Source organism: Nycticebus coucang, chromosome 22, assembly GCF_027406575.1.
Source record: "Nycticebus coucang isolate mNycCou1 chromosome 22, mNycCou1.pri, whole genome shotgun sequence".
Classification (NCBI taxonomy): domain Eukaryota; kingdom Metazoa; phylum Chordata; class Mammalia; order Primates; family Lorisidae; genus Nycticebus; species Nycticebus coucang.
Genome location: NC_069801.1, coordinates 11412443 through 11426787, shown reverse-complemented (window position 1 = coordinate 11426787; position 14345 = coordinate 11412443). Strand labels below are relative to the sequence as shown.

The following is a 14345-nucleotide window of genomic DNA, read 5'->3' as shown; positions in this document are numbered from 1 at the left end:
TGTGGTGGGCAACTGTAGTCCTCAGGAGACTGGAGCAAGAGGATCGCTTGAGTCTAAGAGTTTGAAGTTGCTGTGAGCTTGACATCACAGCACTTAACCCAGGGCAGAGGTCCTCAAACTTTTTAAATAGGGGGCCAGTTCACTGTCCCTCAGACTGTTGGAGGGACAGACTATAGTTAAAAAAAACAACTATGAACAAATTCTTATGCACACTGTACATATCTTATTTTGAAGTAAAAAAACAAAACGGGAACAAATACAATCACACTGCATCATGCGGCCCATGGGCTGTAGTTTGAGGACCCCTGACCCAGGGCAACAAAGTGACACTCTGTCTCAAAAAAACAAACAATAAAAACAATAAAAATCCCTCACCTGAGATACCACTGCACCTGAGCCTGGGAAATATTTCCTTCTCAGTGGCAATCAATTATGGTGGATTATAGAGCAAGAAAGCCCAGAAATGACCCCTGCATGAGAGCCAATCAGAGACCCTATGATTCAGAAATAACCAACCAATTTCTTGGTCTGAAAACAGCTGTCCTTTAGTCATGATGTCTTTGCAGGGCAGGGGGCTGTACAGTATCCTTGGACTGACTGCAGCTCCACATGCAGAATTGTCATAAAGGGTGGGTCTATCATGGTAACGTGGGCCTGCATCTTTCTTTAAGTAAGTTCGGTGAAATTGATGCTTCCCAACCATTCATTTATTGGAGGGGTGGCAGGCTCTCTGCTTGACTGACAGCTCTGTTGAAAAACACTCAGGAGGAAAGCTGAAAAAAGCAGGTACTTGAATTATCCATGGGTTCCATTTTCCTGTGCTTTCTTTGGGGGGCAGGATGTAGGAACATTGATAGCTGAAGGCAAGTAGCCTACTTGGGCACAGATCTCATGGGTAATTTAACAGAATACAGTTTCCAAAAACAGTTAAGTGTCTCCCCTTCCTGGAAAGGGAGTGTCTAAACCTCAAGGTACTACAATTCCTCTGCCTCGAAACTCAGCACGGGGCTTGACTTTATATGGAAGGACCAAGGACTCCTTTCAAGATGGGGAGGAAAATGGTAAGTGGTTCTGCCAAGTGGTCCCTAGGCAAACACGAGAGACCTAGAAGCCAGTCGGTGGCCCAGAAGAACATGCAGTACACACGACTCTACTCTGCCCTCCCACCACTGGGATGGAAGCAGGAGCTGGCAGAAACTCTGAGCTGTCTTCTGGGCACTTCACCCTCAGTGTTGTGTGCGACGCTGCCAGGAGAACGGAGTTTTTCAGAGCCTCATTTTAACCAGACTTGCAAAGCACTGGTTGGCTCTGCTTGGTCCTATCACTTCCCTTTTCCTCTGCTCTTCCTGCAAGGTGACCTTGTGGGTGCTCCCCTACCCAGATGACCAACGCACTGCCAAGGAAAATGACCGAGTCATTGTCTAAATCATAATGTTAGGTTGGAGGTTCTTAGGGAGACCCTTACCTCTATTCCAAGCCCTTTGTATTATAATACAGGTTTTATTTTTTTATTATAATATAGTTAGATACTTCACAGGGGCCAGGCAAGTTGACTCATGCCTGTGACCTCAAGCCTGTAATCTTCACCTTGTGAAGCTAAGGTGGGAGGATTGATTCAGGACAGGAGTTCAAGACCAGCCTGAGCAACATAGCAAGATGCCTGTCTGTATAAAAATATTTAAAAATTAGCTGGGTGTGGTGGCACATACCTGTAGTCCAGCTACTACTGGGTGAGGCAGGAGGATCACTCGAGCACAAGAGTTCAAGGTTATAGTCAGCTGGGTGGCACCTGGAGCTCCAGCGGCTAAGGCGCCAGCCACATACAACCAGAGCTGGAGGGTTTGAATCCGGCCCAGGCCTGCCAAACAATGACAACTACAACCAAAAAATAGCCGGTGTTGTGATGGGTGCCAGCTACTTGGGAGGCTGTGGCAAGAGAATCTCTTAAGTTTGAGGTTGCTGTGAGCTGTGATGCCACAGCACTCTACCCAGGGTGATAGCTTGAGGCTCTGTCTCAAAAAAAAAAAAAAAAAAAAAAGGTTATAGTCAGCTGTGATCAGGCCACTGTACCCCAATCTGGGCAACAGAGCAAGACCCTGTCTCTAATAGAAAAATAGATGCTTTATAGGTTGAAAATATAGATACAGAATTAGGAAGCATGGTGAGAACTTCACAGATTATAAATCCATAATATGAGGTAAACATCTACACCACTGTAATTTGTGCGATGTCTGTCTCTTCTTCTAGAATATTAGCTTCTTGGGAGCTGGGGCTGGGTATGATTTGTTCGCTGCTGATTCCTAGTGAGTATAAGAGTGCTCAGTATATAGTAGCCATTCAACAACTATTGGGTTGTTTTATGGATGGCCAGCCCACAGACTGACCCATGGGGACATATTTTTTTTTTTTTTTGGTTTTTGGCCAGGGCTGGGTTTGAACCCGCCACCTCCGGCATATGGGACCGGCACCCTACTCCTTGAGCCACAGGCGCCGTCCCCATGGGGACATATTATCTGTTATCATTTCAAAACCAATCGACATGGCCAGGCATGGTGGCTCACACATGTAATCCTAGCACTTTGGGAGGCCGAGATGGGCAGATTGCTCAGGAGTTCGAGACAGCCTGAGCAAGAGCAAGACCCTATCTCTAAAAAACAGCAGGGAATTGTGGCGGGCGCCTGTAGTCCCAGCTACTTGGGAGGCTGAGGCAAGAGAATCACTTGAGCCCAGGAGTTTGAGGTTGCTGTGAGCTATAATGCCACAGCACTCTACTGGGGGCAACATAGTGAGACTCCGTATCAAAAAGAAAGAAAAAACAAAAAACCTAAAAAACTCAACCAACACAATGGAGATGGAAAAGGCTCAGAGAAATGGAAAGAGCAAGAGCCAGAAAATGGTACCAATCCCAGCTCTGCATAACCTTGGGCAAGTTACTTCTCCTAAACTCCATTTTCCTCATGTGTTAAACAGGCGTCACAAGCCGTCCTGCAAGTCTCCTGTCACACTGGCTGAGGAAATGCATTTGGAAGGTCTAGCGAGGGGGGCCCTGCACACAGCAGGTGCTGAAAACACTGAATGTCAAGATTCCTCTGGGGTCATTCCTCCCCTTCCTCTCAACACGTTCCTACACTCATGCCTCAGCAGACTGTGGACACCAAAAGCAAAGAACTGGGGGCGAAAGTGTGAACAGTGAAGATTGAGTGCTGCTGAAAATCAAGTTTGGAGGTGTCTGTGGGGTTGAAGTGTACATCAGTTCCTCTCCTTGCCCCCACATTTTATTGGGTTTCTTGGAATTGGTTAGTTCCAAATGTTAAACACAGTTCTCCAGAGAGGAGGAGGGATATAGGTAATTAATACCTTCTTTCTTCTTCTTCTTTTCTTTTTTTTTTGAGCCAGAGCCTCACTATGTCGCCCTCCGTAGAGTATCGTGGTGTCACAGCTCACAGCAACCTCAAACTCCTGGGCTTAAGCGATTCTGTTGCCTCAGCCTCACAACTAGCTGGGACTACAGGCACCTGCCACAACACCCGGCTATTTTTTTGTTGCCGTTGTCATTGTTATTTAGCTGGCCAGGGCTGGGTTCAAACCCGCCAGCCTCAGTGTTGGTGGCTGGCACCGTAACCACTGTGCTACGGGCGCCGAGCCAATACCTTCTTTCTTATGGACATGTATTTCAATGACATTCATAAAGACTTATAAGCAAGGGTGAAGATGATAAATCACAGAACATAAAACAGGGGAGAATATCTGTGTAGAAAGGTGGCTGCTTCACTGACAAGAGGTCAGGAGGCGCTCTCAGACCCGGGATGGTTATAACAACCAACAGATCAATGACCTGAATTTTCAGCTCCAGCTAAAAGGCCACTCCCAGAAATCGTCCTTATTTGCCTGCCTCAGATGGACTTTCTAGGACATGTGCACCTTGAGCAAGCAGCAATCACGAGGGCAAGACTGGAAAGGAGAGTTAGGACTCCCAAGGACAGTTGGAATACATTCTTCTTAGTAAAGTATCACAAGAACAGAGAAGCAAGAATCCAATGTACTCAATCCTAATACAAAGCCAATAGACAATATAATACACATACCTTCATAAGAGAAAAACTCAAATCAATTCAAGGTGGGGGGCAGGGGGATGAGGGGTTAGGGCAGGCGTCCTCAAACATTTTAAACAGGGGGCCAATTCACTGTCCCTCAGACTGTTGGAGGGCCGGACTATAGTTTAAAAAAGAAAACTATGACCAAATTCCCATGCACACTGCACATATCTTATTTTGAAGTAAAAAAACAAAACAGGAACAAATACAATCACACCGCTTCATGTGGCCCGCGGGCCGCAGTTTGAGGACCCCGGGGTTAGGGTATATGGCACACCTTTTGGGGGTGGGACACAATTATAAGAGGGGCTTTACCTAACAAATACAATCAGTGTAACCTAATTCTTTGTACCTGTAAGACATATATGAGGCCAGGCACTGTGGCTCACACCTGTAATCTCAGCAACTCTGAGAGGCTGAGGTGGGTAGATTGCTTGAAAGTCAGTAGTTTGAGATCAGCCTGAACAAGAGTAAGACCTCATCTCTACTAAAAATAGAAAAATTAGCTGGGCATGGTGGTACACACCTATAGTCCCAGCTACTCAGGAGGCTGAGGCGGGAGGATCGCTTGAGCTCCCAAGTTTGGGGTTGCAATGAGGTATAATGACACCACTGCACTCTAGCCTGAGCCACAGAGGAAGACCCAAAGGAGTGGGGAGAACGTAGAAAGAAAGGAGCTGGTGTTCAGAGTGTGAATGCTCGGGGGAGAAGGTTGGCATTTGTAGGGGCATGAGGCTCCTGGGTGGGTCATTCTTTTTTTTTTTTTTTTGTAGAGACAGAGTCTCACTTTATGGCCCTCAGTAGAGTGCCGTGGCCTCACACAGCTCACAGCAACCTCCAACGCCTGGGCTTAAGCGATTCTCTTGCCTCAGCCTCCCGTGGGTGGGTCATTCTAACCTCTCAAGTCTGCAGTGTTCATTTTGGGCATGTATGTCTTACAGGTGTGAGCTGCAGTGCTTGGCCTCATGTATGTCTTACAGGTACAAAGAATTAGGTTACACTCATATATGCCACTGCACGTCTTAACTCAATATTGGTTTCCACACCTAACACTTTTGTCAGCTGGCAGCACATTTTCTTTTTTTTTTTTTTTTTTTTTTAAATCAGCTTTATTTTATTTATTTATTTTTTTTTTTTGGTGATTTTTTTGGCCAAGGCTGAGTTTGAACTCGCCACCTCCAGCATATGGGACCGGCGCCCTACTCCTTGAGCCACAGGTGCCGCCCGGCAGCACATTTTCAATGTTGCTGAGAATTTCTTTTCACACTGGGCTCCAGCTGGATGAGTTTTGAGAGAGACCCACAGGAATCAACAAGACTCCATCTGAAACTCCAGAGTGACCACAGAGTCAAGTGTGGTCCACCCCATTTGAACAGCCTGTTTCTGTCTAACCCCAGGTGAGTTTCTGCCTGGCCTCAAATCATCAAATGGAGCCTTTCAATCTGGACAGGCCTAAGCTAGAGCCACACCATGGACAGAAAAGGCCCAGGGTGTAGGCGGGCGCCTGTAGTCCCAGCTACTTGGGAGGCTGAGGCAAGAGAATCACCTAAGCCCAAGAGCTGGAGGTTGCTGTGAGCTGTGACACTACGGCAGTCTACCAATGGCGACAAGATGAAACTCTGTCTCAAAAAAAATAATAAATAAATAAATAAAGAAGGAAAAGTAAATGGGTAGGGTGCCGCCTGTGGCTCAAAGGAGTAGGGCACCGGCCCCATATACCAGAGGTGGTGAGTTCAAACCCAGCCCCCACCAAAAACTGCAAAAAAAGAAAAAAGTGAATGGGTAGCCAGGCGTGGTGGTTCATGCCTGTAATCCCAGCACTCTGGGAGGCTGAGGCGGGTGGATTGCCTGAGCTCACAAGTTCCAGACCAGCCTGAGCAAGAACAAGACCCTGTCTCTAAAAATAGCTAGGTGTTGTGGCAGGCATGTGTAGTCCCAACTATTTGGGAGGCTGAGGCAAGAGAATCGCTTAAGTCCAAGAGTTTGAGGTTGCTGTGAGCTATGACGCCATGGCACTCTACCGAGGGTGACAAAGTGAGACTGTCTCAAAAAAAAAAACAACGAATGGGCAGTGCTCCGAGAAACCAGTTTATCACTTCTCCACTAGTATCTACTCCTGGGCCTGGGTGGGGTCCTCATGGGGTGGAGATCCCCGCAGTATACATCACATGGTTACTGGCTGGGGACCTTCAGGTCCTTTCCAGCTCTCATCACATAGCCTCTGTTCTGGGAGAGAGAAAAGGAGCAGAGAAATAACTACAGAGAAGGCTAGGAGGCGGGGAGAAGGCACAGTGATCCTCAGCATTTCAGTTTACAAAATGTGTGTATAGATATTATTTTATTTAGATCTTTGCTCTGGTGACTCAGGTCATTAGAGATTTTGAGAACTTTAAAACTCTTTTAAGAGTTTTTCTGTAAAGCCAGAGAGAACAAAACTATTGATCCAAACTAAATAGTCAATATAATTCTCACATCTATCTACCTACCAGCCCTCCCTGGGAATGAGTTGCCCCAGCTAATTTTTAATGTGCTGCAGATCTAATCTATCTGAAGGAGCAGAAATATGGGGAAAAGTCTGCCACCCAAGGCAGCCTCTTTAGCAGCACCGTAGCCTGGGCTGAACAACAGCTGCAGCTCACTCACTAGCGCCAGCAGATCTCAATCCGGATTGGGAGACTCCTGCTCCAGACAGGGTGTGCCCAGCTGGAAATAGAACCTCACCCAGGGCCTACACTGGTGGGGTGCTAAGTATCTGCCTAAACTGAAGTGGGTAGACCAAAAAAAGATTGTCACTACCCATTTGTGACAATTGTAATACAATTCATTTATCTCATTTAAGGGGAGGAAAAAGAGGAAACTATTTTCATTTGTTATTTCTGAGTTTTTTATTGTTGTTTTGAGACAGAGTCTCACTCTGTTACCTTGGGTCGAGTGCTGTGATATCACAGCTTACAGCAACCTCAAACTCTTGGGCTCAAGTGATCCTCTTGCCTCAGCCTCCCAGGCAGTTGGGATGATAGGCACCCACCACCACACCCAGCCAGTTTTTCTATTATAGTAGACACAAGGGTCTTGCTCTTGCTCAGGCTGCTCTCGATCTCAAGAAATCCACCCAACTCAGCCTCCCAGAATACTAGGATTACAGGCCTGAGCCACCACGCCCAGCATTATTTGTATTTTTAAAATAGCTACTTATTGAAAAAAGTTTTCTTTTTTTTTTTTTTTTTTTTTTGTGGTTTTTGGCCGGGGCTGGGTTTGAACCGGCCACCTCCGGCATATGGGACCGGCGCCCTACTCCTTGAGCCACAGGGGCCACCCTGAAAAAAGTTTTCATTCTCTTATCCTAGTCAGTGTTCCTTGCTGGATGCAACATCACCATCACCATCTTAGGGAAGAAGCCTTCCCTGACTACCTCCACCAAAGAAAACTTACCTGCCAATTCTTCATTAATTATTAGGAAGGCTCTGCCTAATAATGCCTTCATAACACCACAATCTAAATCATCTCTCTATTTGTCTTCTACTGATTTGTTACCCTTCTTCTCCTAGAACATCAGCTCCATTATGAGGGCAGAGACCTTATCTGCCTTGTTCACTATGTACACATGATGTGATTGCCAATGATATATTGTTCACTATATTTACTCCATAGCCCAATGTAATCAGGAAAAACATGTTAACTATAGGACCAGTCACACCAAATTCTCTGGGAGTGATCTCAGCTTACCCAGGTGAGGACTTTCTTTTATGCACACGTGTGTGTGTGTGTGTGTGTGTGTGTGTATAAACCACTGCCTACCAGTTGAAATCCTGCCTGCTACTTTTTTTTTTTTTGAGACAAAGAGTCTCACTCTGTCACCCTGGGTAGAGTACCATGGTGTCACAGCTCACAGCAAACTCAAACTCTTGAGCTTAAGCGATTCTCTTGCCTCAGCCTCCCAAGTAGCTGGGACTACAGTGCCTGCCACGATGCCTGGCTATTTTTAGACACAGGATCTCACTCTTACTCAGGCTGGTCTTGAACTACTGAGCTCAGATGATACATCAGCCTCGGCCTTGAAGAGTGCTAGGATTTCAGGAATAAGCCGCCTCACCTGCTACCTATTTTTTTTTTTTTTTTTTGCAGTTTTTGGCGGTGGCCGGGTTTGAACCCGCCACCTCTGGTATATGGGGCTGGCGCCCTACTCCTTGAGCCACGAGGTGCCACCCTGCTACCTATTTTTGTAAATAAAGGTTTATTGGAACATAGCCACACCCATATATGCTTGGTTGCTATTAAGAGGAACTGAGTAGTTTCAACAAAGACCAAAGAGCATGAAAATATTTTCTATCTGGTCTTTTAAGAAAAAATTTGCTGACTCCTGAGCATGAAGAAACAGATCAGTGTAGTGTAAGACTTTCACTGAACACCACCCGAGAGTAAACTGCGGAGTCCTCACAGATGCTTGCAAGATAGTAATGGTGGCTAATATTTTATTGATATTTAGGCCTTACTGTCTGCTAGGTATCGTGCTAAGTGCTGTAAGTGCATTATTTCACGTTATGGAATTCTCATTATAACACTATGAGTAGATTCTGGCTGCTGACGCCAGCAGAGGTCCAGTCATTTGTCAGGATCCACATGGTCAGTGACAAACCCAGAATACAAACCCATGCCCCGGTCTCCTCTGGAACCTGCATTTGTATCCACTAGGCCACAGGCTTGCACAGAAAGCACTTCCTAAACAAATCTGCAGACCCCTCAGCACTCTTGAGGACGGGTCAGTTTCCTCACTGTCCTCAGAAGACCATCTGGAGGACCCCACTTCCTTGGGGATGCTTAGGGGGCTTCTATCTTGAATGCCTGTCTTCTCTTTCTCTGAATTCTACCAATTCGTCAAGTCTCAGTTAAGCCCTCTTTCTTTAAGAGTTTCTCTTTGCCCTAGTTATTTTTTATCATTCTCTCCCCCTCAATCAATACACAAACTCTTGGAGGTCAGAGGCTGCTGCTTCCAGCACAGAGCCTTTGTTCGTATTGATGAATATTCAAAAGACACTCGACAGCTCCTGGAAAACAAAACTCTCCTGAAAACCACTACCTTCCCACCCCTGGGGAAGAAACAGCCACGTGCCAAAATCCAAAAGGCCAGCACCCTTCTTGACTTGTATATTTCTCTTTATTAACAAACCAGCAACCATAGGCTTTATTAGCAGCGCCTGGATACTTTTGCTACCCATTCCTTTCAAGAACATATGGAACTTGCTTTTTATTATCATTTACACCTAATTGTGCTAACTAGGCTAGGCTGAGCTCAGTGGTTAGGGTGCCGGCCACATGCACTGGGGCTGGTGGATTTGAACCCGGCCCAGGCCTGCTAAACCCAAAAAAAAAAAAATAGCCGGGTGTCATGGCGGGCTCCTATAGTCCCAGCTACTAGAGAGACTGAGGCAAGAGACTCACTTGAGCCCAAGAGTTTGAGGTTGCTGTGAGCTATGACGCTACAGCACTCTATAGAGGGTACAAAGTGAGACTCTGCCTCAATTAAACACAAAAAAATAATAATTGTGTTAACTAAATATTCAACTCTCCAGTTTTCTCTAGCTCCCAAGAATCTTGTCTCCCTATCAGAACACAAGGTACCCTTGGATCGCGGTGGGATAATAGCTATTTCACCTCTCTGGTGTGATAATGGGTGTGCATTATCACAAAATCTAGCTGTGAAAATAGCCGAACTCAACAATATTGCTTGAGGATAGTGGTTATCTCGAGGGTGTAGTTTCTGAGACAGGAAAAAAGGTGGGATGGGGGTGTTCTGCAGTAACGGTCATGTTTTGTTTCTTGGTCTGGGTGCTGGATATGTGAGGGTGTTCACTTTGGGATTTTTCTTTTTTTTTTTTTGGGACAGTCTCACTTTGTCACCCTCATTGGAATGCTGTGGCATCACAGCTCACAGCAACCTCAAACTCTTGGGCACAAGCGATTCACTAGCCTTAGCCTCCCAAGTAGCTGGGACTATAGGCGCTCACCACAACACCTGACTATTTTTAGAGATGAGGTCTCAATCTGGCTCAGGCTGGCCTCAAACTTGTGAGTTCAGGCAATCCACCCGCCTTGGCCTCCCAGAGTGCTAGGATTACAGGCCTGAGCCACTGAGTCCAGCTTTGTTCACTTTGTAAGAACTCATTGAGCTGTACACCTAGGATCCGTGCACTTTTTCTGTCTGCATATTATATTTTAATAAAAAGTTCTAAAATATTCTGCAAATATAGTCATATACAATGGATCTTTTGTTGCAGAAATACACATCTGATTTTCTTCATGCAACATCACTATAAAAGGCCCAGTAAGACCATTTTACTGGTGGTAAGATGAAAAAAAAAAAGCCAGGGCGGCGCCTGTGGCTCAGTCAGTAAGGTGCCGGCCTCATATACCAAGGGTGGCAGGTTCAAACCCGGCCGCGGTTGAACTGCAACCAAAAAAAAAATAGCCGGGCGTTGTGGCGGGCGCCTGTAGTCCCAGCTGCTCAGGAGGCTGAGGCAAGTGAATCGCTTGAGCCCAGGAGTTGGAGGTCGCTGTGAGCTGTGTGATGCCACGGCACTCTACCGAGGGCCATAAAGTGAGGCTCTGTCTCTACAAAAAAAAAAAAAAAAAAGCCAAAGCAACTCTGAAGGTGCTATGCAACAAATTTAGGAAGAGCAGCATTTAAGGACCAATCAGACAGCATTGGACACTGAAGACTTGCTGCAAGCAAAACTGATTCCTATTAGAAGCAGATGCTCTGATACAGAAAAATCAATCATACTTCACAATGCAAGAATCATATTACAGTTGTCTGAAACAAACACACAAAGCACACAAAGGAAGTGACTAACAAAAACAACTGGTGTTATATAACAACCTTTAGGTGGTGAGGCACTCTTGCCTTTGTCAAACCTTGTAAAAGTGAGGAAATGGCTCTTTATTGTATACAAAAAAGCTACCAGTTAAGACTGGGTCAAGAATGATGCCAAATAGCTGGGCATTGTAGACAGCACCTGTAGTCCCAGCTACTTGGGAGGCTGAGGCAAGAGGATAACTTGAGCCCAAGAGTTTGAAATTGTTGTAAGCTAGGCTGATGCCGCGGCACAAAAAAAAAAAGTAAATAAAAATAAAAAACATGCTAAATGCTCTATATATTTTCTATTTTTTTCTTTTCTTTTTTTTTTTTGTAGAGACAGAGTCTCACTTTATGGCTCTCGGTAGAGTGCCGTGGCCTCACACAGCTCACAGCAACCTCCAACTCCTGGGCTTAAGCGATTCTCTTGCCTCAGCCTCCCGAGTAGCTGGGACTACAGGTGCCCGCCACAACGCCCAGCTATTTTTTGGTTGCAGTTTGGCTGGGGCCGGGTTTAGAACCCGCCACCCTCGGTATATGGGGCCGGCGCCTTACCGACTGAGCCACAGGCGCCGCCTATTTTTTTCTTTTCTTTCCTTTTCCTTTCTTTCTTTTTCTTTTTTTGGGATGGGACAAAGTCTCACTTTGTCACCCTCAGTAGAGTGCCATAGCATCATAGCTCACAGCAACTTCAAACTCTTGGGCTTAAGCAATCCTTTGGCCTCAGCCCCCAGAGTAGCTGAGACGACAGAGGCCCACCACCATGCATGGCTATTTTTTAGAGACAGGGTCTTGCTTCTTGCTCAGGCTGGTCTTCAACTCATGAGCTCAAGCAATCCACTTGCCTGGGCCTCCCAGAGTGCTAGGATTGCAGGTGTGAGCCACTGCACTCGGCCTTCATACTTTCATTAAGTCTTCACAACCCTAATTTTTTCCCTGCTTGCAGATAAGGCAACTGAGGCATGGAGAGGTTAAGGAACCTGCCCAAGGCTACAGGGCTATTAATTGCCAAGGTGAGGATTCAACCCACTGAGCCAGACCCTAGACACCGTGTTCCCAACCATGATGCTAGTCATGCCTTTGGCTGTGATATACCTAGGGATGTGTTTGCAGTTTTTAGTGTGTGACTTATATATTCTGGGGTGAGTTACACCTCAATAAAACGTGCTTGTCAAAACACATACAATTATAAGCACCTTGACAAACACACCCAACTCTTTCATAAATGACAGCCTGATTTACAAAGTGGATCTCCACCTTTCAAAGATCCTTGCCTACACACGTAACAGGGTGCCCACGACTACCACCTCTGTATTAGGAACTTTCCCATTTATTGGTTTGAAATCCAAAGACAAAATACTTAAGTCTACCTGAAGCCATAATCCAGATTAGATTAGAAAGATCACCTATGTTCCTTTCTCTTCCATTATGAAAGATGCATTGCTTTTGAACAAAGTATTTGCTCATTTTGCACTCTTTTGAGTAAGCAAAAACTGCACCCCAATGCATTACCAAAGCTCAGGAAAACAAACAAAACTTTTGCTGGATCTCTGCAATGTTACTTGTAGTTGTGCTTTTAGTAAGAGCAATTTGGGATCCACTTTTCTGTTTCAGCCACATTTATCTTTACAAAAGGTCAAATTACTTGCCTGTGTCACTTTTGAGGAATTTAAGTGGGAAAAAGTTATTTAAGTATATGGTTGACCTAATAATTCTCGTTTTGGTTCCCCTGAAGTAGTAAAAGTAACCTAGTGAGTCTTTCCCCCACCCAAATCATTTTTTTTTCCTTCAGTTTCTGAGATTATCGAGTGAGTCAGGAATTCAAATGGGGGGAAATCCTTTCTAGTTTGGCCATTTAAGTTTTCAGCCCATATGAATTCTATCTACCTCTGGCACAGGACCATTTTTCAGAGAAAGTGACCTCATCACAAATACATGCCCTTGACGTCAAGCCACCGCACTCATTTCTACCTGGAATTGGGACATTCATCACTACTGCTGCAAGCTCCCAAGTGTCTGTGGTGTCACCCAGTTCCACGGATCACCATCCCAACGGAATTCCCAGGTACTTCAGGCTCTCAACCAAAGCTCCGCAACGAGCCTCTTCAAAACTGCCATCCTGGGGCAAGATTATTCAGGGGGCTTTCCGGGACCACAGGCGATGTGCCAGGACACAGGACTGGGGAAGCTGGGAGCTGCTGTCACCGGCCTTCACCCTGACCGTGGCGACGCGACCGGGCGGTGCGAGGATGCAGCTGCCGGCGGGCTCTTCCCGGGAGCTTCCCCGGAGCTGCTGCCGTCCCCTTCGGGAAGGCGCGCCCGAGGCCGGGCTTGGGGAAGCTCTCCGGGTGCTGACCTCAACTTTCTTCTTTAAAAATAGCTCGGAGGCTGCGCAGCTCACGTGAGCGGCCCCGCTTCCCCTCCCCGGCCCGGGATCCCGGACGCCCCCAACCCCGGGTCGCGGAGGGGAGGAGGGTGGGCCCGGGTCCCGACGGCAGGAGGGGGCGCCGGCCCGGGCGACCGCCGCGGAAGGCGTGAGGGGCGCCGGGCGGGCACGGGCCCGGCCGGGAAGGGAGGCCGCGCTCACCTTCTTCACTGACAGCGAGATGTTCTCCAGGATCCGGTCCTTCACCTCCCGCGGCTCCATGGCGCTGCCGTCGCCGCCGCCGTCGCCGCAGCCCCGCCGCCGCTTCCCGCGCCGGGGGCCCGGGGCCGCCGCCAACCGCTGCCGCCGGCCGTGCGGGGGCTCCGTCGTGCCGGCCGCGGGGCCCGGCGCCCGCCGCCCGGCCCTCGCCTCGCTCCACCGCGGCCCGGCGGCTCCGGAGCGCGGCCGGCGGGAAGGAGGCCGCGGGCTGTGAGCGGCGGCGGCGGCGGCGGCGGCGGCAGGAACTGATGTCAGGCGGGGCGGCGCCAGGGCCCGCCCGCGCCGGGGACTCCGGGACCCGGTGACCCGCACAGACCCTGCGCCCCCGGCCCTCCTCAGAGACCCCGGAGCTCTCTGCCTCCAGTGCCAGTGGCCGGGAACCCCGCGGCCCTTCCCCACGGCCTCGTCTGCTCACCGACACCTTTCCCCGGCTCGTCGGGGACCCGGGAGACACCACCACAGTCCAGGGACGCTGGACACCCGGACCCCGCCAGCCAGAGACTCCCAGCACACAGACCCGTCTTCCCCAGCTGGGGACCCCACCCCTGAGCACGCCACCCCTCTGGCCAGGAACCGCAGATCCCCCGCAGCTGCGTGTCCGCCTCTTTCCTTAGCCCAGGGGGTTCCCTCCATGCACAGAGCCAGGCCCCCTGGCTTTGGCCAGCCTAGAGACCCCCACCACCACCAGCAGACCCAGCCCTCCCCAGCCTCTCCACTCATTCAACCTCTCAACCCCAGAACTAAACTTCGGGCC

The 14345-nt window shown here is 48.2% G+C and overlaps 1 protein-coding gene across 3 annotated transcripts in view; it reads right to left on the bottom strand.

Moving 5' to 3' along the window:
- Positions 1-13859, bottom strand: part of PLEKHM2 (pleckstrin homology and RUN domain containing M2) — a 42866-nt gene extending 29007 nt beyond the window's left edge. The window contains exon 1 of one of the 3 annotated variants that reach the window (XR_008376965.1): positions 13535-13741. Coding sequence is in view for 2 of the 3 variants with exons in the window: in XM_053576825.1 (XP_053432800.1) it covers positions 13535-13594 (60 nt within the window). In the remaining variant the exon portion in view is untranslated. Of the gene's footprint in view, positions 1-13534 lie in introns of all 3 variants that reach the window. The other 2 variants (XM_053576825.1, XM_053576824.1) reach the window with 2 other exon arrangements.
- Between the last annotated feature and the right edge of the window lie 486 nt (positions 13860-14345).